Source organism: Anser brachyrhynchus (assembly GCF_964034855.1).
Source record: "Anser brachyrhynchus genome assembly, chromosome: Z".
NCBI lineage: Eukaryota > Metazoa > Chordata > Aves > Anseriformes > Anatidae > Anser > Anser brachyrhynchus.
The window spans coordinates 72,816,378-72,842,045 of record NC_137697.1 but is presented as its reverse complement, the minus strand read 5'-3'; the positions used below and the strand labels follow the sequence as shown (position 1 = coordinate 72,842,045).

Sequence of the window (25,668 nt, the reverse complement as noted above, 5' to 3'; positions counted from 1 at the left end):
CCGTTGATCGGGGGTATATAGCGCGTCGCTGAGGCAGCCACTCTCGGGTCCAGCCCCACCGTGTTCCTAGACCCGCAGTAGCCAGGGGACACTGCCTCATGTAGGCTTTGAGTCGTCTCTGCTAGGGGATGGAGAGTTCCCTGGTGCCTGAAGCTGGCAAAGCTTGCGGACAGTACCAGGGCAAGATGTGCTGGTGGTGGTGAGCACTGTTTTGCCCATTGAAAGTAACCTGTCCTTTACTTACAGCATTGTAGGTTAAGCGATGGTTCAGCTAGCCCAGTGAAAATACTAAACTGAACAAGATTTAGCTAATGCTTTGTCTAGGGAGAAGAGCAGGTGGCCTCAGTGTGGGGACCAGAGGCCTGGCCTTGGATACTGCATCACTGGTCGGCTTAGTCACATCCCCTCTCCGTCTTCTCCCTCGTTACAGAAACCTTCCTTCCTCCTGTGTGCAGTTGCCACTTATCTTTTACCTTTCTCCACCGCCCACCATATCTCTGTACATCCTAATAATCACCTTTTCAACCTGTGCCTTTTATTTTCATTTCCCAGTCTGGTGTAGTAAGGGCGGGAGGACTGCGGGCGCTGGCTTGAGAGTTTTGCTCCAGTGCGAAGGCAGCTGGTGCAAGGTGGCTCCTGCTTCAGAGCAAAGGGGAGACTGAGAATAGCGCACCCAGCACGAGCCAGCTAACCCTGCCGTGAGGGCATGCAGCACCAGGATGCTGAGCTGCTTTTTCAGGCTGCACAGACAGCAGAGCTGTTCAGTCGCTCCTTGAGCCGCCCTGTGCCGTTTCTCCTTAATGTGAAGTTCTCCAACCAAGAGTGGCCTGCTGGACCCTGTTAGCTGGGACATCTGTATCAGTTTCTGCATCTGCCCATTTATTTAGGCTGGCAGTGTGATGCATGTTCCAGTACTGCTTCACGTGATTCACAGAGTCTTCTACATAAGCTAAGGATTTTTTTTTTTTTAATTAACAAGGCTCTAGATCTCATGATGTTCTCTGTAACAACATCTTAGTGAAATTTGATTCTCAGAGCTTCAGAACATCAGAATGTTGTGACATAGGAAGAAGGTGCACCCAGATCAACAGAGCTGTGCCTCAGGATAGGGAAAGGGGAGCTCTGATGTGGTCTTAACAAATCCCACCCACTTCTCTGCCCGAAGAGGGAAACTGCAATGTAATATCCCTTCATAAGTGCAAAGTATTTACACTTAATTAAATAGTACTACTCAGCCCTCTGGGTTAAGCAGTAAGAAAAAATATGACGTATTTAGACATGAATTCGTCCGTAACACAAAAATCTAGGATGAAGAGTGAGTTCATTCTATTTGTTTTTCTACTTTTTGGAGTTCAGAATAAATAGGATCTGGAAAGGAGGGTAGTAGAACAAAGCAAAAGCATGTCTGTCTGCAGTAAGCAATTGTCTGTTATACTACCTGGTGCTGTTAAGTTGACCAAAATGTCAGCTGACACATGCTAACTGTAAAATAAAAATTTAAAAAAGCCTTAGATTCATGCAGCTGCATTATTTTAACATTGTAGCAGAAACCTACATCTCAGATTTGGGGCTAGTTATTAGAAAATATAAATCACAAGGCCTAGTTGCCAAATATTTCTTCCAAAAGTTCCGGGGAACCTATTGCAAACAAACAATAATAATAATAATAATAATAAGGTTGCTAGTGCGTTATTTATTGGGACGGTGACGTAGCAGTTGCTGGAAATCAGCATCAACAAGCTTTCTTCCAGATGTTGCACTGTTTTGAAGATACAGCAGTCCTTACATGAGCACCTGCTCTCCCTCTGTATGTGTCACTTAAACAATGATAGTTACATGTAATCTGAAGACTAAAAAACATTTGGCCTCACAAGATTCAGACTTTAGTTTATAAAAGATGCTGGTGAGAATTTCCTGATATTTTAAACTTTAGCAAATAACCAAATATTTTAGTAGTTTCTCAATAACTGCTTCTTATTGCCAGTAAGCTGTTTATTTTCACTGGTAAGCAATCGATCTTTAGTTCTAAGCTATTTTCTCCATTTGTCTAGCATTTTCCATATAATTAGCACTTCTAAAAAATGTATTAATAGAAAAGATATTTTTAATTTTAAAATCAAAAATTGATTTGAAAGAAATTAATCTGTTGTGTTTTAGTAGTTCAGGTGGGTCTAGTTATATATTTCTACAAATCTTGAGTCTCGGGGGTAGTCTTCATAAAGTAGTATATTAACAATCTGCCTGTATATTTCTTGTTTTACTGTGTTTAGGCTTGCTACTCGTTTAGTTGTCAAATACTCTTTACCTCCACCTTCACCACCACCACGATACTCTATTGATGCAAACCGCAGTTACACTTATTCTTGGCTGAGAGGGAATGTCTGTTTTCCGTAACTCTTAGACTGCTGCTAATGGGTTTCCAGAAACTGGTTTTGGAACAGCAGCCTGGGAGCAAAGCTGTAAGGTTACCATTTTGCCTGCTATTTTGGGGATGAATTGGGAAGGGAAAACTCCGTTCTTTAACCATTGCATGCAGAACAATGGCTGTTAACAGTGATTTTAGCTCACTGGCAACATAGATTATGTATTTTTTTGATGAGCATCGTATGGGGGACCACTTACTTTCTCCAGCTTATACAGCAAGGGAAGTTTGTACTGGGAAGTTGTAATCTTTCTTTTCTCATTTTCTTCCATAGTCTGCCATCTTCAACTTTCAGAGTCTGCTGACTGTAATCTTGCTGCTCATATGTACCTGTGCCTATATCAGATCCTTGGCTCCCAGCTTACTGGACAAAAATAAAACTGGGTATGTAGTCTGATCATTCTAAAAATTCACAGATTGTTTTTTTTTGTTTTATTCTTAGTATCTTCTAATGGTGTGTGATAATATAAATACTATTTTGACAGGTTTTTTTTTTCATCTTTAAAGATAAAAAAGCTTTAGATTGTCTTTAATAAAGATAAGAACAAAGATCTTCATTTTCTACTTTCCTACAATAGAATGTTGAAATTTTATAGTAAGAATTTATTAACTTACAAAGCCAGCTAGTGTTGCTTTTTTAGTTATTTTTTGGGCTTGCAGCTTTTTCTTTAGATGCTTGTTAATGGTACAGAAATGAGAGACAGGAAGCACCTTCCTACATCCCACTGTTGCTGTAAGGATGTATTTATTTTTGATTCGTAAAGCTGTGAAATAAAGCATTAACAGCAGAAGCTGCCTTGCTTATTTTTTTCTCCCGTGTGTCTTTTGGTTGCTGTAATTGCATCTCACTTTTATTCCTGAAGTGCATTTTCCTGGGTGACCAACCTTTTTCTATCTTGTGTTCCCAGTTCTCTTGGAAGGTAGTTGATGTTGCTGCTATAAAACAGTTCTCTACCCTGCTCAGGCTGATTTTGGGGTGTGGTGGGAAATGGGGATAGCCAAGTCTGTGCCTTGCTTATGCTTTTAAAGCACATTCACCTTTTGGCTTACCAATTTCCTTTGTACTACAAAGAATACGATGGGGTGTTGGATGCGAAGAGCAGTGTGCAGAACTGTGATTTAAGAACTATGTTTTTGAAGTAATGATTGGGCAATTTTGACCTAGAAACCACTGAGGCCACCCTTACTACTTCAGAAATACCATTGCCTAGGGTTATTACAAAGGAGATAGTATTTATTAAAATGGCAAGTAATTCTAGCTGGTAATGTTCTAATTGGAAAGAACAGGCAAAATTTTGGTCTCTGGGTGTTCAACTTGTCCATTTTTTCCATTAGAGCATTTTCTGTTAAAGAAAATGTTTTTTGCCTAATTATCTTCTATCACTTCGGGATTTAATTTTCTGAAAAAGTGCCAAGTTTTGAACAGACCCTTCCTACCAAGAATCTCAGAGGGTTTGTCTTCTGAAACCCTTCAATGTAATTAACTTCTGGAATTGCCATTTTATCACACAAGATTTCTTCTAGTGATGTAAGCTAGCCAGAGTACAGTAGCTTTTTTTGGTTGGGAGTTCTAACATGAAAATGTTTGTCTCCTTTCATAGGAGACCATGAAGTTACCCCTGACACGAGAGATTTCTTTTGATACTAGTAAAGATGGAACGAAGGGATGACTTCATGAAGGACTTTTTTTTGGTGGTGGGTTTTTTTTGAGTGTCTACTAATGGAATATAACACAATATTCAATGAGGTATACATAGTAAGAAGCAAGAATATTTTACTGATTAAACTTTTAGTGCTGTTCTTGGCAAGGAATATATCCTTTAATCTGGAGCTACTCTGTTTATTCTTGAGGCAAATCTGTCTAGAGCACAATAGAAGTCTCTTCATAAAATATTTTCAAAGGGTGCTGACACAGTGGAGGAGTTGAGCATTTGATCCGTAGGTTTGTATTTATATAAATGTTGGACATACTATTTTATTTTTGTTTCATATAAACGTGTGTAGACTACTTTGTACTGGAGAATAAAATGTTGGCCTGGAAGCAATGAAATTTGTTTCCTGAATGGTAGATGTTTACATGGAGATCATATGCTGTTAAACCCCTCTCCCTCTTCACCGGCATATTCCATGCTCAAATGGAAACGTCTAGACATGCTGGATAAAATAAATTCTTAGTTATACTTCATTTTACCACGGAGGTGATCTTACCTCATTATTCCTGCTTCAAATTAATAGCAAAAGAAAGAAGCAATAAAATACTAAAGCAACACAGAGTAGAAATGTTAGTAGTTACTAGCTGTATTTCTGACTGGTAAATTTGTTGAAGATTTAGGTCTGTTGATAGTAAGTAAAGAAACATGTTTCAGTTTGTTGAGAGATGGCACTGCAAAGTGATGTCACCTGTCCTCATAACATTGTATTTCATCCCAATGACTTCTGCCAAAATGTGTGTTTTTCTATCAAGCCAAACAGGATTTTAAACCTTTATTTTCCCTGAAGCGTCGTGAGTGTTTCCATGTGCTTTGTCTGCAGCAGTAGCTTTTAAGGTTGGGAAAGCAAGTGGAGATTTACTGTTTCATACTAACTTGCACCACAACACAGTTCTGTTCTCCTGGCTAACCAGGAAGACGTGTTAGCTTATATAGTGGAGACTGACTTGCCATAGGCATTGCAACTGGGTATATCTCACATTCCTTACTGCAGTTGCAGTAGGATTGTCCTAGTAAACACAAGGCAGCAGCGTTTTGCAGCATTCTCAGTCTAGTGGCTGAAGAATGAAGCATGGCTGACCCTTTTTTGTCTTTCTGGTTCCGTTTCTTTGAATTTTTTCGCGTTTTTTTTTCCCCAAATAGCCAACACCTCCTTCGTGATTGTTGCTATTAAGGTTAACACTGGTATTGAGGAATGTGCAGCAGCTTGTGCATATATTTGACGTGTGGCTGCTGGACAATTGCACGTTTGCAAGCGAGACTGACATGTTTCACGTGCATCAAAATGAGGATGAGTATGAACATGAAGGGGAGAATAAGGAGCAATGCAATTGCTTTGAATAGTTACTTAAGGAAGAATTATTTTGGAACAGATGCATTCAAAGAAGCATCATTTCTGTAGCAATCAAACAGGTTTTGACTTGAAGAGGTACATGTTGAGGACCTGAGATGAACAGTAATATATAAATACAGGAGGGCAGAAGGCCTGAAGAAGCTTTTCTAGTAACATGAGCTCTTCAGTGTATCCAGAGGTTGTGTTTACAACTGTGGATGCTCCACATCTCAATTTGCTATTGCTCAGCCTCAAACTACTTGGACAAACAGATCTACTGGGCTGTTCCAATAGGAGCACAAATGTCTCAAAAATGTGCTTGTGTTTTCTCTTGGCAGGCTTGTTAGATCTTATGTCAGTGGTAGATTTAAATTCAAAAAATGTTAACTGATGATTGGCAGCTGATGGAACCCATATTCTGTTTTGTACCTCCCATATTGGGAGGAAAAATTCTTACGTCCACCAGCAAGGAAGTTTTGTAAGGCTAGAAACAATGTACGATACTATAACAAGTCAGTTATAAATTTATGTTGTTATACATGGTCAAAAAACCCTGAGAAGGCAAAGAAAAACCCTTGCTGAGATCGTCATACAAACTACGGATTTGTAGACTGCCTGAAAAAGATAGTATTCTTCTTCCTGGGTAAAATTCTTCAAGTATGCATAAGAAAAGGACAATAATGTTTTGTTTCTTCGAGTTCCCAGGCATGCTTGTGAGAGGTGCGAACATGAGGTGCCAAGCTGTGGAAGTTTTTGCAATGGTTTTGCTGCATGCAATCTGTAAATCTTCATTTTACAGAGAATAACAACAGTTTCAATACTCTTGAGTGCCGTTCGCATTAGGACTCTGGGGCTGTATTTTTTGCTCTGAATGATTTACACAAGTGCCATTTCCTGCATGTCTCTTCTAAAACGGCATGGATGTCTTCGGGTTATTTTACTATATGACCTCTTAGCCTGAAAAAGTGTGTGATGGTCTACATGCAGGAATTATTACTTCTGCTTGTGGAATTATATAAAAGCAGAAGAATGAGCATTCACTATATAAAAGTACTTTTGGCTTGAGGTAAAATGATCTAAAATAAATGAAAAAATGTGTTGTATTTTATAAATGCAAATGCCTGGAGTGCTGTTAGCAAGAAATTGGTCAACAAGAGAGACACTGGTCAAAAGGCATTTCACTTTCACTTTGAGAGCTACAGTCACTTGCTGCCTCTTAGAACTTGTGTTTCTGACCTGCTCAACCCCAGACCTTTATTTCAGAAATAAACATGAGGCTGCTAAATGGAAAGAGAGGGAGATACAGAAGTAAATGAAGATAAAAGAGCTCCAGGTAGAAATATGAAGTAACACAAATTCTTTAAAAAAAAAAAAAAAAGTAGGATATGTAGGATATGGTGACTTCAACAGTAGGCAGGGGCAAGTGGCCCAAACCTACCTATCTGCATTTAAACAGGAAAAAAGTATGTAATTGTGAAAGTCCAGGAACAGGAGAGGGAAGACAGGTAATCAGAGTAGCGTGGAGATGGGTTCAGAGTATTGTGGGAAAGCACCTGGAGACCTGCTATCACAGCAGGTAGTAGACGAAGCCCCGGAAATAATGTACACTGAGGTTACTGCTAACACACGTCAGGAGAAGGGAAAAAGAGAAACGGATTTTTTTTTTTTTTTGGTTCTTAAATCTGTGTAGTTGATATAGTCAAATCCAGATGTTTTTACTGCACTGCAACCAGTCATGCTACGAAGCAAACTTTCCTGTAGACATGATTTCAACACAGTTTTGACCAATATTTGAAAGACTGAAAACTGCCTTCTGCTTCAGGACACCTCAGTATTTCTTTCCGTCTTACTTCAGAAATTCTAAAGATTCCATTCCACTTCTCTTATTCCTCTTGAGTAGTCAATGTGAGATTAGTCTAATTACACAGAGAAATTATAGATATGTGGCCTACATGCTTGTACTTCATTTTGGGTATACTCTGAATAGTTGAATTCTGGTTTCATCCTTTTTTAGTTCCAGTTGTGAGCATTAATATCCTGGGTGGGCAGGATTAGAGAGACTTTACCTAGGTTAACCTTGGTAAAAGTAAAAACGAACTTGGAGAATTGTTTTGTAACTTACTTCGAGGCAAGCATTCTGTCATACCAGATTACATGTATGAGTATGCTCTGCTGAAAAGTGCATACTTTTTATCTGCAATTTTTTTTATCTGCAATTCCTAAGGGAAATATAAAAGACACTACAAAGCAGTACATTTAAAATACAGTTTTCTCATCTCTTATACCTGCAGGAAAATGTGATTGAGAAAAACCTAACATTAAAAAAAGAAAATCCATATACAGCAACATGGAGGCCTGTTGGCACTTCACACTCTCGTTTTCTAGTTCTGTTTTTTTTTCTTCTTTTTCATGATTTTCTCTGTGATCTGCTTCAGTGTAGAATGTGGAATTCTGATGGAACACAGACTGAGTAAATGGACCTTTTGTTTTTCTTGCATGCCAAAGCTTTGCTGGACTTAGAAAGAACTTCATGGCTTGTGGGTTGTAGCTTGTAACCCACACCGGTATGTGGTGTTTTCTGATGTTAAGAATAGCATCAGCTTGAAAAACTGTTTATTTGGATTGTTTTAGCATGGAAGGAAGAAAATTAATTGGCTGAGTTTATTTCTTAAATGATTTTATTAAATCAAGAGCCTAATCAATTTCTTTATCTTTGCAGACTATTGGGAATATTCTGGAAATGCGCCAGGATTGGTAATTTTTTTCTTTGAAATCTTTAACACCAATGCTTTTTCTATAGTGTGCCTTATTTATTAGAATAATGTTCCAATGTGATAGTGAAAACCATACTCAAATCATCTTAAAAAATGTACGTTTTACCTCTGTAAAATATAGCGAAGATAGGGGAGGTTAGCTATGACTTTTTCTGTCTTTTTGTAAGTTTCTGTGTACTTCTGAATTACTTGAAGCTGTTTGTTTCAAGTGGAATCTATGTATAGGATGATCAGTTATACCTGGTGTTAGGCGTTTTCCCATAGCATTGGTATTTGTATGTATTTTCATCATTATTCTGGATTTATTTTGAAATGGAAATGGGAATATGCAACCCAAATTCAGTCTTAGTATTGAGGTATATATAAGATTTAAAACAATAAAATAATGCATAATTAGAACACTTTTACAGATGGCATTGTTAATACAGAGCAGAAACATTGGACTTGTAAATATAGATTTTGCTACTTGTCATTGACCCTAGAGAAAAATGTTGGGTTCCCCTTTCTTTATTCTCAGGCTTTGAAAGGAATGTGACGTGTTTTTCAGCATGTCAAAATGCACCGATGCAAAAAGCATCCTTTTCTGAAGACCTGCTGTTAAAATGAATTGCAGGTATTGTCCTATTTAGGTAATGGACATAGCAGAACCAATTTTAATACTGTAATTGAAAGATAGCAGTAATTTGGCAGCTGTTAGAAATGAATTCTGAGCTATACTAGCAAAAATAAATCTAAATTTCAGCTGCATTAGTGTTTGTTCAAGGTTGGAGAGTACACCTTACCTTACTTCACCACCTTCTTTTTCACTTAGTTAAGTGCAAGCCTATTTTTTTCTATTAGCCGTGCACAGCAAATAGTTTTAAAACGCATTTAAAAGAGTACACAAAAGGTTTTACAAGGTCCCTGTCAACTTGATAAAGTCAAGAACTGCAGTTAATCTTCCTCTCTCATAACGTAGTAACTTTAATAAACTACATTTGCTGCATCCAAGGTAATACATGCACTCTTGTGCCCCACACCGAGCTGCTTTCTTTTCTCTTATTCATGTAAAACAGTAATTTCTTTTCAGTTTACATTTGGAATGATCTGATTTTACTTTCTCCCAGGCTGAGAAGTGAAGCAACATCTTAACATTCCTCCTATATATTTCCTTACATAACACTACAATGCACTCGTTATGGGAAATCTGTTTTGAAGGGGATTTTATTTGAGTTAGTCACAAAAGACATGGAGGAAAGTGTAGGCTTTTAAAAATGAAAATGCCCACTGGCTTCCTTTATGTATAACTTGCCCAGAATGTTTAAACAACCTTTTCACATGTGCATAAGATTTTAATAATCAGCAAGTGGTTACGTATTTACAAAGTTGTGCAAAATGATGTTTAATCCTGCCACATGATGATTTCTCTTTCAAGAAAATTAAGAGCAGGAAAGTATAACCCATATGAAAATTGTAATACTCTAAACTGTAGGAGTTGGACTTCCTCAAAAATTTATTTTAAACAGATGTGAAACTGCAGACATTAATTCATTCAGTTATTTGAAGTTTAATTAAATATATGCCAGATCATGACAACATCTTGTAATGTCACTGTGGCAGTCACCCTTGCTTATGGGAGGTGTCGCTACAAGTATTTTTTTTTTTCTTTTCCTATGGAAAGTTTGTTACTGTTGTATTTGAAGGTCCTGCTAGTGAAAGAGACTCTTTTCCTAAGAATTACACCTTAATGCTGGACTTGGGAGCTGTGGCATGTTTTCTTCTTTTTTGTCTTTATTGATTCTCCGAAAATTGCATCTCAGAAAAGTTTGTAATAAGATAAAAGACTGTACACAGCAAGAGGAAATAGAGCTTTGTTTAGAGCAAACAGCTCCAACTCTGTCTTTATGCTTCTGAACGCATCAAAACAGGAATTTGCTCATCATAAAGAGACAGTGGTGTTAACACTTCTGATGGTTTCGTAGGCTGGAAGTACCATCCAGTGTAGGAGTGTCTCTGCCCTCCAGAGGAAAGTCAATGGATTCGTGAAGAGGGATGCCTAAGCAGAAGGGCAAAAACTACAGGCTGTTTGAATGGAGGAAGTATCCCTGTAAATCATTAGCAGTCTCATATTACTGATGTTCCCATGACAATGTTACGGTTCCCTACCTAAGATTTTGTGTGTTTTTCCATACCATGTTTGGTGAGCCAGAGGTGTTTGTAACATTTTGTTATGGATGAAAATAGGTAAAAACAGATCTCTTTTGATTGCATTTGCCACCAAACATAAGTCTGCCAATTGGACAAACTTAACTTTTGTCAATGGTCTGCCATGCAAAGCTATAACACTAATTTGAAAGTATCAACAGTAGGGGTCTTTGTACACCTTGTGCAGTCTGTTGACCATTTTTATTACTAACCTGAAAATCTGTGGACCAGATCCTCTCCATATGCTAGCAATGTTATGTCTCCCTAGTAAAGAAAAAAGACAAGCATCTGGCCATGTCTGCTGCTGTGAGTTCCCCAGCCAGTTCGCTGGCTCCTACATGATACTACATGTAGAATATGCATGCTGCATACGCAGCCATCATGGCCGGACAGCATCGAGTTAGACCTCTTCTCAGCTGACGTGGAGTAGCCTTTGAGCAGTGTTAGCTCTTAGAACTGAGAACAAAGCCAGGAAAAGATCCGGTGTCTTGGTTAGCTTTCTGGTGCCTGCCTCTTGACTCTCTGGCACTAAGGGATAGCAATGACATACTGTATTTTTTCTTTAATGTTTTCCCAGAAATGGCATCTCAGAAAAGATGGTTACTAATAAGACAGAAGTCCTTGCCAATTCTGTCCTTATATGGGGCAATATACCCTGTCCTACAACTTAGTTTCCCCACTCCCATGCATTTTCTTCCCCAGTGCACAACTGTATTTGTAACAGCATTTCTCCAGCTAGAAGTGTTCAGTGTTACTTTGCACATGCAATGTGATAATTGCAGTGTTAGGCTAGGAGCCGCCTAGATCTATTTAGTTATGCCTGGATTGTTTTGTTTTGTCCTCCCCACCCCAAGGTGAACGGAAGAGCCCATATGTAGCTGTGTGCTGTGTGGTGATGGCCTTCAGCATCCTCTTTGTACAGTAGCAACTGGAGAGTGTCTCCTGTGCCCTACTACCAAACAGCAAAGCATGGAAGAACTTCTGGCAGGAAAACTTTGGGAAGTGTCGTCTACTCTCCTCATCTATGTTGGATATCTTGTCTCTTTGTGGACAACCCTCTTCCTCCAAATGGACCATCATGTACAGTATTAGTGATCATAATGTAACTAACTCCAGTATAAGTACATTCTAATGTCACATCAGTACTGACACTGCTGATGTAACTGTTGAAAAGGTGTCTGTTGTGTATCTGAGTTCCACGGGAGTATATTTTACACCATGCAGTTGAATAGACTTTTAATGTTTGTGTTTGATAGACCTATTAAAAGAAATTTAAAAAATTACATATCTAGCAATAGCAATAAGACCACTCTTACAAGAATGAAGAACATTACAGGATATGTTTACAGAAGTATTTTTGGTTCTTACTGTCTGAACAAATCCTATGATGTTGTGATAGGTATATTCACATGCTTAAAGCACGACCTCTTGTTTAAGTTACATTCAACTTTTATTTTGTAAACTTGAAATTTCTCAAATAATCTATCAATATTTTTATTGGCAAGATGAAATATATATAAAGGCAGGGATTGGGATCATTATTGTAGTGATGTCAGACTATCTCTTGAGGATGCACATACGTGGGATTTGACAACCTTGACTACTCTGTGAAATATATGTATTCATCTTTAGAAATCTAACTCTCAGATAAATCATTCTCCATTTTTTCAAAATTGTGTCAAAAAGATTCTAGTGGCTCGTACTGTTTTTGATGCATTTAATAGAAGGTTGTTAAATTAGCTGAGTGAATGGTTAGCTTCTCAGAAGTCTGCAGGTACAGAAGTTGCATGTCCCAATGTTCTAAAGGTTAAAGAAAACAACTAAATTAGATTACACTTATTATTATGTTATCTTTATTAAAAAAAATAGGTTATCTTTATAAATACCTGCCATTAGTGTTTGTTCTATAATTTTTCAAACTTTTACTGATTTAGTAACTTATTTTAATAGTGCCTAACAGGTGTGTTTATACCAGACAGCTACATGACTTCATATTGACTGCGTTTGAGAGAGTTGTCTGTCAGCAGTACTTTTTTTTGTTCTAAAAATGTGCGTGATCAGAACGAGCTTAGCTGGCAATAAAACACACTGAAAGGTACCTGTTGTCATTTTTGCTTGAAAAACTTGTTTCATAGATCTAAATCACCCTGCACTTAGAAAAGATTGTTAGTTAGCTTTGGAATTATCCCATGTATACCTGCATAATCTAAATCACCATCACAAATAATCTGTTATAAAAAACTGATTTCTAATCTGCAGACAGGGAAAATAGCTTTCTCCATTTTGCACCAAATAAATAAGACTGTAAACCATGCAGGTTCAGAAGAGTACAGAGCTGTATGGTGATGACCACAGTGTGCCCAGATACAAGCTTTAAGCTGAGCAGGAGATCTGGGAGAGGTCCCAAGTCTGGTCCTGTACCTTTAAATGTGGATACTTTTCAAAATGTAGCATCAAAGCAAACCAATTGTGGGTTTCAGAGGTGTCATTCCTACAGCTGGGGGGAGGGAAACTGCTAAGGAGACTTGGATTTTGAATGTCAGGTGTATGCATGTTCAAAATATGTAAAGAATCATCCGATAACTTTATATATTAAGCAATTACATTCTAGTTTTTAACATTTATTGGACTTTATCATAACTAATGTTGTTTGTAGATACACATCTCCAATGCATCTAAAGCTGTCCTAGTTGTCAGATTAATTCTTAGTAATCTCTGTGTTTATCTGTGACTAGGAGTACCAGTGAAATGACCCAAGAATTTTTTTTTAAACCTAGAGAATCCAAAAACCATTGACAAGAAGGCACTGTATTACAAAGGCCTTTCCTGTTCACAGCATTTTATGGTTGAAGAAGTTCAAGCAAACAGGCCTCTTCCTACTTATCACATGTAATTCAATCCTTAAAATTATTTCTTTACAACAACTTTTCATTTTGTCCTAAATACAGATATTTAGTGGATGCGTCTTTGATTTTTTTTTTTTCTGCTTATCCTTTTGTGACTTTTAAAGGATATTCACGGCTTTCTAGCTGCAGAGTTGCTCAACACTACTTACTACTTTAGCGGCTAAGTAAAGAACACATTTCTCAGAACCTGCTGGCAATACACAAGTTCAGAAGCGGGTTGTGTGCAAGCTTTAGAAATGATCATAGCCAGAGATAAGCGTTGTGTATGATGGGTCTGCTCAACATTTGCCTCTAGTAAAAGCATCCAAACCCAGGATCTTTAAGCTCTGACAAATGTCAGTTGTTCTGAAATGACTGCTTTAGGCAGGTGTTCGCCTCAGGGTAAGTTCTTTGTATTTCAGAGTTTTGGCTTTGCAGAGAATGATACCTCATCTCTTACTGTCTTAAGATACGAAGAAAATAATGTTTTCCCGTGTTAGAATCTTAAAGCTGGTTTATTTTCTCAGCTCTTTTTCTCATGCAAATTACTGACATTTGATGAAGACACAGGGCTCCCCAGTGTAAGAGGTACGTGGAGCTACTGGAGCGAGCCCAGCAGAGGGCTACTAAGATGATGAGGGGACTGAAGCAGCTGTCATACGAGGAGAGGCTGAGAGAGCTGGGCCTGTTTAGTTTGGAGAAGAGGAGGCTGAGAGGGGATCTCATCAATGCGTGTAAATACCTGAAGAGAGGGTGTCAAGAGAACGGGACCATACTCTTCAGTGGTGCCCAGTGACAGGATGAGAGTCAACAGGCACAAACCGAAGCACAGGAGGTTCTCGCTGAATGTGAGGGGGCACTTCTTTACTGTGAGGGTGACAGAGAACTGGGACAGGTTGCACAGAGAGGTTGTGAAGTCTCTTACCTGGAGATATTTAAAACCCGCCTGGATCCGATCCTGTGCCGTGTGTTTTAGGTGACCGTGCTGGGCAGGGGGTTACACCAGATGACCTCCAGAGGTCTCTTCCAGCCTCAGCCATTCTGTGATTCTGTGTGATTCTGTGTAACTCTTGTGAGAAGGAAGAGGAGAGCATAACATTGCACACACAGTAAAACTTTACAAGTCATCCTTAAACTTTGATTCTGAAATGTGTCATTTTCAAAGTGCAGTAAATGGGGTCCAGTGGAGCTCTATCACAAGAGTCGTCAGTGAAAATAGTGTTTTCCTGAACTCAGTCTTTGCTCTGATTCCTAGACCAAGTGGAGAACGAAGTGAAGTACTTACCCAAGTGCTGTAGGTGCTAATGTAGACTAGAATAACAGATTACACACACTGTAGCATTTTACATTATCTTGAAACAGCAGGTAATGGCTATTAAAGGTAGTGAGAAGACAGGAACAGGAACTCCTGGATGAGGTGCAGGAGTTTAGAGCCCCAGTGGGTCTATGGAGGCCTTATCCTATTTAGAGGTGCTGGAAGGTGGACAAGGGAACATATGTAATAGTGATTAAATATGACTTAAGCTATAGTTGTGCCTACTGGTCTAGAAAAGTACTTCCACATTGGGACCTCATCATTATATCTAAAAATCACGGGCAGTGGCTCTGTCAGCAAGGTTCCCCATCTCTACATGTTGCACGCTCTTGTTGAAAGGTGAGGGTGGTTTAGGCTGTGGTTTTAAATGCAGCTCAGGAGAGGAATCCCAATTGTTTTTCTCCAGGAATGAGCAAAGAGACTAGATAGGTAGCTGGAGCATCCTGCTTGTAACAGTGGGGTAACGAAGTGGGTAATGAGGAAGGTGCAGGCAGGAAATGTGAGGGAAGATGGCTGCAGCAGAAGATACCTGCACACTCCTGGAAAACAGGTAGGTCCCAGAACAAGTCGTTTTGCCACATATAGAGCACTTTCAGAAACTACTAAATCGGCATTCAGTTGGGTGAAAAGGGTAAGGTGCTGCAGTAAAATTATGTATTTTCCTTCTATGAGTGGCTGAAGTTATGAAGCTAAGGACAGCATTTTGCTGGCAACTTAACATTTTCTACCCCTGCATTTAATGTTAACAAGCAGAATGCAGGAACATAAAAGGCACTTTCCATTAAGACAGCAAGCACTAGATCAAGATTATACAACTTGAAAAACACAAAGTCTTTGTTCAAAGAATTGAACCAGCAGAAGGAATCTGCATGGATTCTACATCCTGTGTTTGGCACATGATGGGGGCTTTTGCTATGCAGCATTTTGCATTTGTGATTGAAACTCACACAGGCATACCTGAGCCATCTTGTGTTTTCACATAATTACAGGCAAGAGTGGGAGTCCGTCTGCAAACCATTCCCTTCTCAGGCACCAGCTCTGAACTGAGCTGTGTGCTGCCACAGCTGTATTGTTATTTCTTAAGGTATACAAAGCTAGAATTTACTAAAATGGCACACATTTGCAACTTTGAACAGAATGTGGCAGTCTATGTGCTGTGCACATCCAAATTTACTGCTTAACGATGCGAGTAATAAGGAATTCATGTGGTAAAACCTGAAACGTGGTGTGTTGTTCTTTGAATAGCCAAAACATTTTATGTCATTGCATGTACTCACTATGCATTAATGGTATACTAACTTCCATCCGTGACTGCACTCTAAATGACCTCAAATTCAAAGCAGGGATTTAGGACGACTAACTTGAAAAGCAGCAACAGCCATATTGGGAAATGAGTAAAGCATGAGTAAGAAATGGGATCACCGTAAGGCTCCGATGTTCTGGAGGGACTGATAAGCAAATGGGCAGGCATAGGTACTGGAGGAGGAAACAAAAAATAGAATCCAAGGGATGACTGGAAGATTTCATGTGCTCGGAACAATGTTATTGTTCTGCAATGCCCTTTCTACCTCACTAACCGCAGCCAGTGAGCAATGGAAACACGCTGTCGCCAAGAGGTGAAGTTGCAGTGCAGTAGAGGAAACAATTATTCTTTTAGTGCACTGAGGCTTTTGTTCTTTCAATTCATTCACCAGCTGAAACAATTTGTGTTGCCTGTGCAGACAATGTACCATTCACAAATGAAACAACCTGCAATCATTCTCTACAACCACCAGAAGCAAAGCCAAGCATGAAACACCGTTTTGCAGTGGACCATTAATTAGAAATACAGCAAGGATTACTGTCCATTTCAGTAGTGTGACTGGTGTTTCCCCTCTGCTGAATCCCCCAAAACGTGCCTGGTTCTCTGATTACTGCTTGAAATTAAAGACACCCCTTGCAATTCTTCCCAGTGTCTCAACAGGAGATCAAAAACAACAGCACAGACACCAAACCTCCATTTCCGTCCTACTGACACTAAGGGGAGAGCCCAGCAGCTAATGCTTAGAACAGCTCCCTGTGATCTTGTCATTCCTTCCCCCCTTCTCCCTTTCACATCTTAACTACTCCATGGGAAAAGAAAAACAGCATTTCCTGATAGTTTAAAATGCTAATCTTGGGGAAATATATATATATATATATATAATAATAAAAACAGAATCCAGGGAACTGTGAGTTAAACCTGCTTGTTGCACTCATGCAGCAATTTTAGATTATGTAGTCAAAACATCCCTAGTTAAAGGTTTTTCAGCCTGTTTTTTCCTGCATTTTCTCTTGTTTTACTTCAACATAATTGTTCATTCTCGTCACAGTTGATGAGCATTAGGTTCCACATGTATTTGATGACACTTGACTAGCTGAAAAGTAGTTTTCCTTCAGCTTCTGTAATGCAATATAATCAGCATGATGGACGCTGAAGATACACCTAGGCGTTGTAAAAAGTCTTGAAAATATAGCCTATATAGTTGGTTGCTTGACTACAGTTCTTATATTTTATAAATAATACTTTTATTCATGATATCCCAAGGTTATAAGAAAGGCAGAATGTGTGGAGAAATATACTCATTCTGCAAGACCAGCTGGCAGCTAGAAAAAGAAAAACGCTTGTGAAGGCAGAATCTTTTTCAGGTCTGAAGTGAGAAATCTCACACAAAGAAATAATCCGTACCAAGCTTTCAGTCACCTTTACTGTTTCAAACTGAAAGGGCTTATGTGCCCAAAGGCATACCTATTTTTTTTTTTTTCAGTTGATCAATAACAGACAAGACATAATGTCTCTCCAGAAATTTTTTTTTTCAAAATTCATAGCCTGTTCTTTGGTGTGTTGATCACAGGTAGTCCTTAGCAAGTAACCCCTCACTTTGTCGTGCACCATTCTGTTTGACTATTGCACAAGCAGAGCCTAAGCTCCTCTTATGAAACAGAAAGTCACACTGAGCTTTCACTCAAGGGAGTTCAGAAATAAAACAACTTTGACAGTACAGCGCACCCATTGCTTCCTACTTCACAGGAACCACTGACTTTAGGGAGATTATCAAGTGCTTCATTAACCTAAGTCAGAGAAACCTTCCACAAGGCTATGAACTCACATAATTCCCACCAGTACTGGAGGGAAACACCAACATTTTCTCAAGGATCTGAATATAAACATTTCCAGTCACACAGATATTTCTGCTATCTCCTGGTATGTCAATACACGAGATAAAATTAATTAATGGGTTGCTCTGTCAAATGCAAAACTTTCTGTGAGAGCCTCATCGCATCACTTCATTTCCGTTACTTGAAAGGGCCACTTGGAAGCTCCACCACAAAGAGAGAGGCTCTTCTCTCCAACTCAGCTGAGTGGGAAGCGGTCAGCATCCGTCTCCAGCACAGCTGTAGGCATATCCAGTGACACAGTCATTTCAGTAAATTGCTATATTTGTGTAGACCAGTTCATTTGTAGACTAATTCACCAATTTGCATTGGCCTAATTCAAACTCCATGGCATGACACCGATCTCTTTTTCAACACGACATAAATGCATATAATCCAAACATGGTGCACCGGAACCCTTGACATCTTCTGCATCCTCTACATCATCTATTTACATCACATATAAACTAATCAGGGGAGTCTATTATGTACCAGATGATACCATCATACCATATGAGAGCATTTACTTTTTACAAATTCTGTTATTAAAATATACAGCATTTTCCCCTAAATAAAGACAATGAGATTTTAAAAGGGTAAAATTATATATGATTTAATTTGTTCTGTAAAAAAGACTTCTTTTAAAACACAGAATAATTGTTGTTTTAAAGCAAAGTCGAGTCAGGTCAAAATATAAAAGTACCCCTTTCAATTCTAAAGTCTTCACAGCTGGTCATTCCCACATGTAAAAACTTAAATAACCTTTCAGGGCTGTAGTAGGCCTAAAGAAAAGTCCAACAAAATGATAGATGTATTTGGACATAAATGTCACACCCAGTGGAATTAAAAGGAAATAAATAGTAATTTTACAGCGTTGGCAAGCTGCTTTTTTGACTATAGAGCACCACCAACATATTTTACATGTGTATCACAGTCATGAATAAGCCAAACAAGACACACACACTCACAAACCAGTTTTGATTTCCTATTAAACATTTTTTTTTCCTTCCCCCACCCTTTTCAAGCAATAAAGGAGGCCAAGTGACACACAGATCTTCATTTCTTTGGAACAAACATTAACTCCTAATTCTCGTGATTGATTCTCACAAACTGGTAACACTTCAGAAGAGAGAAAAAAAAAATCCCTTCATACTAATAAACCATTTTTGACATTTGACATTGGAATTGTTTGTTATTTACTAGAGACATAAAATCTTGATATCAAAGATGGCATTTAAAATTATCATCATCGCTAACAATGTGCCTGGGGCTACAGGCCTTCAACTGATTTCCTCATTAAGGAAAGTTTATGAGCTTGCAGTGTTCAGCCTATTCCATCACTTCCCTGCACAGAATGTGAATCTGCCTGCCAAGGAACAACTTTTAACATCAATTTGATAGCTTAATCATATCCTTCCTTAAGAGTCCATAGGCATGGAAAAGATTTTGGTGTCTGGATTCATGGCGACTTCTGGAAAGTAAGAGAAATGGACCTTCCTAGACTTCTGCAAAGAATTTGACACAATCCACCATTATATCCTTGTCTCATAGTTGGAGAGACATAGGTAAGCAATTGGCTGGATGGTCACACTCAAAGAGTTGTGGTTAACAACTCAATGTCCAGGTGATCAGTGACCAGCAGTGTTCGTCAGGGGTCAGTATTGGTACCGGTGCTGTTTGACATCTTTGTCAGTGACACGGGCAGTGGGACCGAGTGCACCCTCAGCAAGTTTGCCGATGACACCGAGCTGTGTGGTGCGGCCAACACGCTGGAGGGAAGGGATGCCATCCAGAGGGACCTGGGCAGGCCTGAGAGGTGGGCCTGTGCAAACCTCATGGAGTTCAACAAGGCCAAGTGCGAGGTCCTGCACCTGGGCTGGGGCAATCCCAAGGCCTAAAGGACCAGGGGGTGTTGGTTGAAGAGAAGCTCAACATGAGCCGTCAATATGTGCTTGCAGCCCAGAAAGCCAACCATACCTTGGGCTGCACTAAAAGCAGTGTGGCCAGCAGGGCGAGGGAGGGGATTGTCCCCCTCTGCTCTGCTCTTGTGAGACCCCACCTGGAGCCCTGCGCTCAGCTCTGGGGCCCCAGCACAGGAAGGGCAGGGGTCTGATAGGGTGAGTCCAGAGGAGGGTCACGAGGATCATCAAGGGTCTGGAGCACCTCTCCTATGGAGCCAGGCTGAGGGGGTTGGGGTTGTTCTGCCTGGATAAGAGAAGGCCCCGGGGAGACCTCACAGCAGCCTGCCAGTGCCTAAAGGGGACTGCAGGAAAGCAGGGGAGGGACTCTGTGTCAGGGGGTGTGGTGATAGGACAAGGGGGAATGGTTTTAAACTAAAGAAGGGTAAGTTAAGATTAGTTATTAGGAAAAAATTCTTCACTCGGTGGGTGGTGAGGCACTGGAATAAGTTTTTCAGAGAAGCTGTGGATGCCCCGTCCCTGGAGGTGTTCAGGGCCAGGCTGGATGGGGCCTTGGGCAACCTGGTCTGGTGGGAGGTGTCCCAGGGGGGTTGGAACTAGATGGTCTTTAAGGTCCCTTCCAACCCAAACAATTCCGTGATTCTGTGACCTTTTCTCTTCACAAGGGAGAACAAATCCTCTGAAACAGCTGCTTCAGGTCATTTCCTGGTCTGTTGGCTTGACCACACCACCGTCCTTCTCATATCTCCACAGATTTTCACTTTGGTTTTACAGCCTTTTAAACTCTTTCCTTCTCCACTGGCACACTGAAATTTCTTCTTTCTCACTTGCTCCGGTACCAAAGTAGTACCAGGTTGGAGTACACACTTCTCCTAAACAGCTTTCTCCTCTTGTGTGCAGCTTTCTGTGAATGTAAAGTAGCTTACATTGGTCTATAAGACAGCATCCTTTTCTTCATTTGAAATCCATCCATAAATAACTACTGCAATTGCATCTACAAAACACCAGTTAACGAATTCATAATGGCTTGACAGAACCTAGTCACTGTTTACAGAAGACAGAGGAAAGTGTGCAATGATTGGAAACAACTGATGCACAACACTTTGCATTTGGTTGATACCAAATACTACATAGTCATGCCAGATTATGCATACATAAGCCATAAAAGCTATGTTAACCAGTGTATGCATCCTGGGGCTGGTTATGGTGTAATAGTCTCCATTAAAAAAAAAAAAAAAAAGTTAAGAAACAAACTGATGCTCCAGCCTTGTGTCTAGAGGGCATTATTGGACAACTCAGCTAGTAAGCCCCAGACCCTAGGAGAACCTAATCAGAGAGAGATTTACCCACCCACACCAAGCTCATCAGCCCAGCTCTGCCAAGGAAGAGTGCCTACCCTCTAAGAGCAGAAAGACAAAATCTCTCTAAAAAGGGAAGACCCAACCAGTTTAATTTCCTTCGTTGTTCCCTCCCAGCTGTCCTGTATTTTTCACCCTCACTTTTATCTGGTTGATGTTAAGATGGCCACGCTACTACAGTTTCTTCCTAGCACAATCCAGTGCAACATAAGAGAGCAAGGCATTTCTTGCTTTTCCATTCTTTTCCCTTTTGTACAGTGAGTTGATGATCTTGCTGGCTTGCAAACTTGATAGAATGATTCAATATGTGGTCACAAGCATCATAATGGGGGCTATTCCCTAAACTCATTCGGACTACTCACCTCACGTTTGGAAAATATGTTTTAAAGGAAAAACAGTTCAGAAACCACAAAAGTGCTCCCTATGACAAGTTTATTATATTTATTTAGTATGCCTCTGTGAGGGGCTCTGAATTGTGCATATACAAACAGACCTCATCACTCCTTGTCATAATAAAGTACAATATAATACACAGAGAAGTGCTCCAGTGCTGTGACCTGAGGGCAGGAATGGAAGCTTGGTCCTCTTCAATTCCATTACCAAATAATTCACTATTCTTGGGGAGTCATTTATCAACTCCTTGCTGAGCCAGCAGATTGTGTCCTAGCAAGCCCAGTGCCCCCACCTGCCTTTTACCAGTCTCAGGGTTCAGATACCAGGTGGAGAAGTGAGCAAGCAAAGAGCCTTTTAAGACCAGTTTTTGCACCATCATAAGCAATATGCGACCATACAGTTTATATGTCTACTGCAGCCCATGTCCTGCAAACATTGACCTCGCTATTTTTTTGGTTAGGCTCTGGACCTCCTTAACGTTAGCATTTTCCCCTGCAATTCTTCCCCAGGCAGATGGTCTGTGCTCAATTAGAGACTGACACACTAGTTCCAAAACCATCCCATTGATTTGAGATAAGCAGTGTGAAACATGTAGCGCTCACAGAGAAGGGGCAGGGATGGAGAAAAAGAAAATACCTACCAAAAATCGATGTAAGGAACAGATCTAAGAACAAGCAGGAAAAAACAAGGAGCATGGACTAGATCACCCTTTTGTGATACTTCAGTCATCCAATAAATTTCATCATCTGCCTGGGAGCTACCCAGCTTTATGGTGAGCACTGCAAAGTGTCTTGCCACCGGCTCTGCATGGCCAGGGTTAGAGGAGTCCCCAGAGAGGAGGTGAGCTGCCCAATGCAGAGGCAAATGAAGAACCTAGGTCTTCTTCTGTCTAGGTAAACAGAAACAGTTGTCTTTCACCTATGTCCTGCCACAATCAAGGCAGTAACTCCAGATTACTTACAGAGAGATCTTATATGAGTAGCAAGCACTGCTTTTTGCTACTCAGTGTGTGTAACCTGGGAGCCACTATTTCCGAATACTTTCATCATTATGCAAGATAGGTATAACTCCCACTGTTTATAGTTAAACATGAAGTCAACCAACACTTTCCAAAAAATCTATGTTTGAAAGTGGCTTTGGTGAATGTGTGAATGAGCAGTCTACTGTCACCCAGCACAGAAAGATAAATTTTGATTTATATGTAGAAAGCTATCTCTGTTCTCTTAGGCCATAACACATTCATTATACATCTTCCAACTTGCTCAATAAATGCAGCAAGGTCCTGTCCCTTCTTAACGCAAAATCACTCCTAGAACAGTTACACTGTCAAAGCTGAAAGATGTTTGGGACCTCTCAGAGCACATCTGTGTCAACATCACCCACTTGAGCCAGGTAGCAGAGCAATGTTTGGTCCGCCAGGACTGCAGAAGCCACCTGAGGCCCAGGGGTCGGACAAGGTTAAGTGGACTCTGGTCAGACAGCATTAAACTGGCACAGATATATAGCAGCAAGCTCCAGAGCTTAGCAGCAGCCGTGTCTGAACTTTCCTTTTATCCTTCTAAATCCAGCTCTAGAAGCTACATTACAGCATTTGATCCTTAGGAATAACTGAAGGGTTTCTTTTGCCATGCCTCCTAATACAATATTTAATTTTTTTATTTTTTTTTTTAAACTTGCAATCTCAAGGATTTTGAAATTAGAATAATTGAGTGTAAAATACTCCTGGTTGTAGATACCATTCTGTGGATAGGGAAACTGACACAGAAACAATTAAAGGCCTTGTTAAAGTAAACCGGTCAAGTTATCACCAGAGATATTTTGTACAGTGATTCCACCCTTAGTTAAAAACACTAAGGCATCTTCTAGGGGTCTGGAAACAAAACAAAACAAAGAAACAAATAACAGAGAAACAGAACAACAACAACAAAAAAAACTCATTAAGTTATGCATGAACTTAAGTCTGTCTGGGAGGTTTTCTGTGATGATCTGCTGAGTTCCCTTCCAGTACTCAGTGCATAGAGATAAACACAAGATCCTGCCTACCCTTTTGTTGCAGTTTCTCTGCACTTGACCCATTTTATTTTCATCTTTCTGGTGGCACAAAATGAGGCAGAATGGTGTCAAAAATAAAAAGAAGTGCTCCACATCCCTGCATTGCAAATTCAAGGTTATCCATTTCCCCATTTTCTGCCCACTAGGTTTGAGGTAGTGCCCCCAGCAGACAGGCTGACAGGGTTATGATCAAAACGGAGTACATTCTGGCGGTCCTGGTGCAAAATGGTAGTAGGGTGCTTAGCCGGCAGACAGCAGCCCTTATGCTTCCTTTATTTATTTTCAACACCTGCAGGTCTCACCCTGGGGCAAGAAGCAGGGAACCTGGAAAACTGTTGCATTACAGCATCCTCATTGTCTGTGTCCTCTCACGCCTGCAGGCATGGTGGAACAACTCAGCTATCAGCAAACAAAGTTTTAGACCATTTTTAGAGGAGGACTTAGACCTGCTCTCATATAACAATGTGAGAATACACCGTGTTTTATAGGGAGTAGCATTTGGCATTAAGCATGCAAAAAAAGACCTAGCAGCTCAGAACAGGAAAGAAATACATTACCCAGTTCATTTTCCAGGACAGACAAGACCATTGATAGACCATTAATTAGCACCAAGTAATATGAAGACTGTTCTCTAAGTTACATTTTCATATGTGGAGAGAGAGGGGTATATTTGCTGAAGGAGAGGGATCTGCTCAAAAGCCTTCTAGCCGAGCACTAACTGATTTAAACTCAGCAGTTCAGTACTCTATCATTTTAAAAAAATAACTCAAAGCAGGATAGCTTTAAGAAGACATTTTATAACATGATCACAGATTATAAAAATAATTGTCACATACTATGTTATTCTGCTGTTCTGCTGCTGCAACTCTTGGCCATTTCCATGTTCAAAGCTGTTATTCAGTATTGCACACCCACCTGGAGCAAACTTGCTTGGGATGTCTAAATCAGCTTTGCTTTCAAAAATGTTCTATTCTAACAGTGTGTTGTTTTCAATGCTTGGGATAAAAATGTAAGTTACCAGGTCTACAACTAAAAATAAGACACTTATTAAGTTTTTATCTCCAAAAAGGCAGTACTGCTCCCTATTTCGAAATAAAATACACGAAAACATTTGTTTTGAAGGAAATAGAAAACTTTTCTATTCTCTCTAAGCATAAAGAATGATACTTCTCATCCAACATTGATGTCTACAAAATTTACAATTCACAAATGCATCACATGTTACCAGATGATAGGGAATGACTAGAAGTATATCCAATTGTATACTATCCCTCTTCCAAAAGTGCTAACTAATCTTAGCTGTCCTTGTGATTTACAACAATACTAATGGAAGCAGTTTAGCAACATGCTTTGGCAAGCACGTGCATGTGGACTAGGGAGAGAGTTGCATCTTACACAGGAGGAAAAGTGTGCATCTACCGAAGGCATGAGGAAGCATGTAAATCTGAAACACACACAAGTAGAATTAAAACACTCTGGTCCCTGGGTTTTCCTTTGTGTTTGCATTTTAAGAGTTTCTGGATACACACGAGTGAGTATATTGTACTGAGGATAGATCTGACAACTGTCAATTCCTAAAATACATTGTTAACAGGGCAATTCCTAAAATATATTGTCAATAGGACCCAAACAGGACCAAAATGTTTTTCATATCTAAGGTCACTTCTTCAACTGATACAAAATTGTTCCACCATAATTCAAGTCAAAGGCACAAATACAGCGTCATGAATCCATTTAGAACAGTGCCCTGTTTTGTGATAATAATGGTTTTTATACTTATACCTGGAAGTCCCCCACCTCCTCCAGTTTCATTTTCACATGTAACACTTCTTTTTCCTCAGATCTTAGATTATCACCAGTATATTCTTAGAGGATAACTTGAATAACACTATTCCTGCTAACTCTAATAGACATAGCATCTCACCTGAAATTGGCACAGCTGCTAGGTTATTTGCTCCATATTTTCCTCCTTTTCTGACAGAAAACTAACAATAATCGAGGCCTACTGGATAGATATTCCACATTGCTGCTTTGCTAACTCTAACACTGTAGAAAGAATACTGGTTTTGTTTTCTCAGGACTTAGTTTTCTTTGACCATTGTTTCTTGCTCTTTTGTCTTCTACTTGGTGGGCTCCTTTCCACAAGCAGC

The 25,668-nt window shown here is 39.7% G+C and overlaps 1 protein-coding gene and 1 long non-coding RNA gene across 2 annotated transcripts in view; one reads left to right on the top strand and one right to left on the bottom strand.

Moving 5' to 3' along the window:
• The window catches only part of TMEM167A (transmembrane protein 167A), a 21,299-nt gene extending 8,779 nt beyond the window's left edge, over positions 1-12,520 (top strand). The window contains exons 2-4 of the mRNA XM_080574082.1: positions 2,697-2,806; positions 8,184-8,218; positions 11,277-12,520. Coding sequence (XP_080430208.1) covers positions 2,697-2,806; positions 8,184-8,218; positions 11,277-11,347 — 216 coding nt within the window. The 3' untranslated portion in view covers positions 11,348-12,520. The remainder of the gene's footprint in view (positions 1-2,696; positions 2,807-8,183; positions 8,219-11,276) is intronic.
• Positions 12,282-25,668, bottom strand: part of LOC308185664 — a 43,542-nt gene continuing 30,155 nt past the window's right edge. Inside the window, exon 4 of the long non-coding RNA XR_013943537.1 lies at positions 12,282-25,668. This is a non-coding gene — a long non-coding RNA (uncharacterized lncRNA).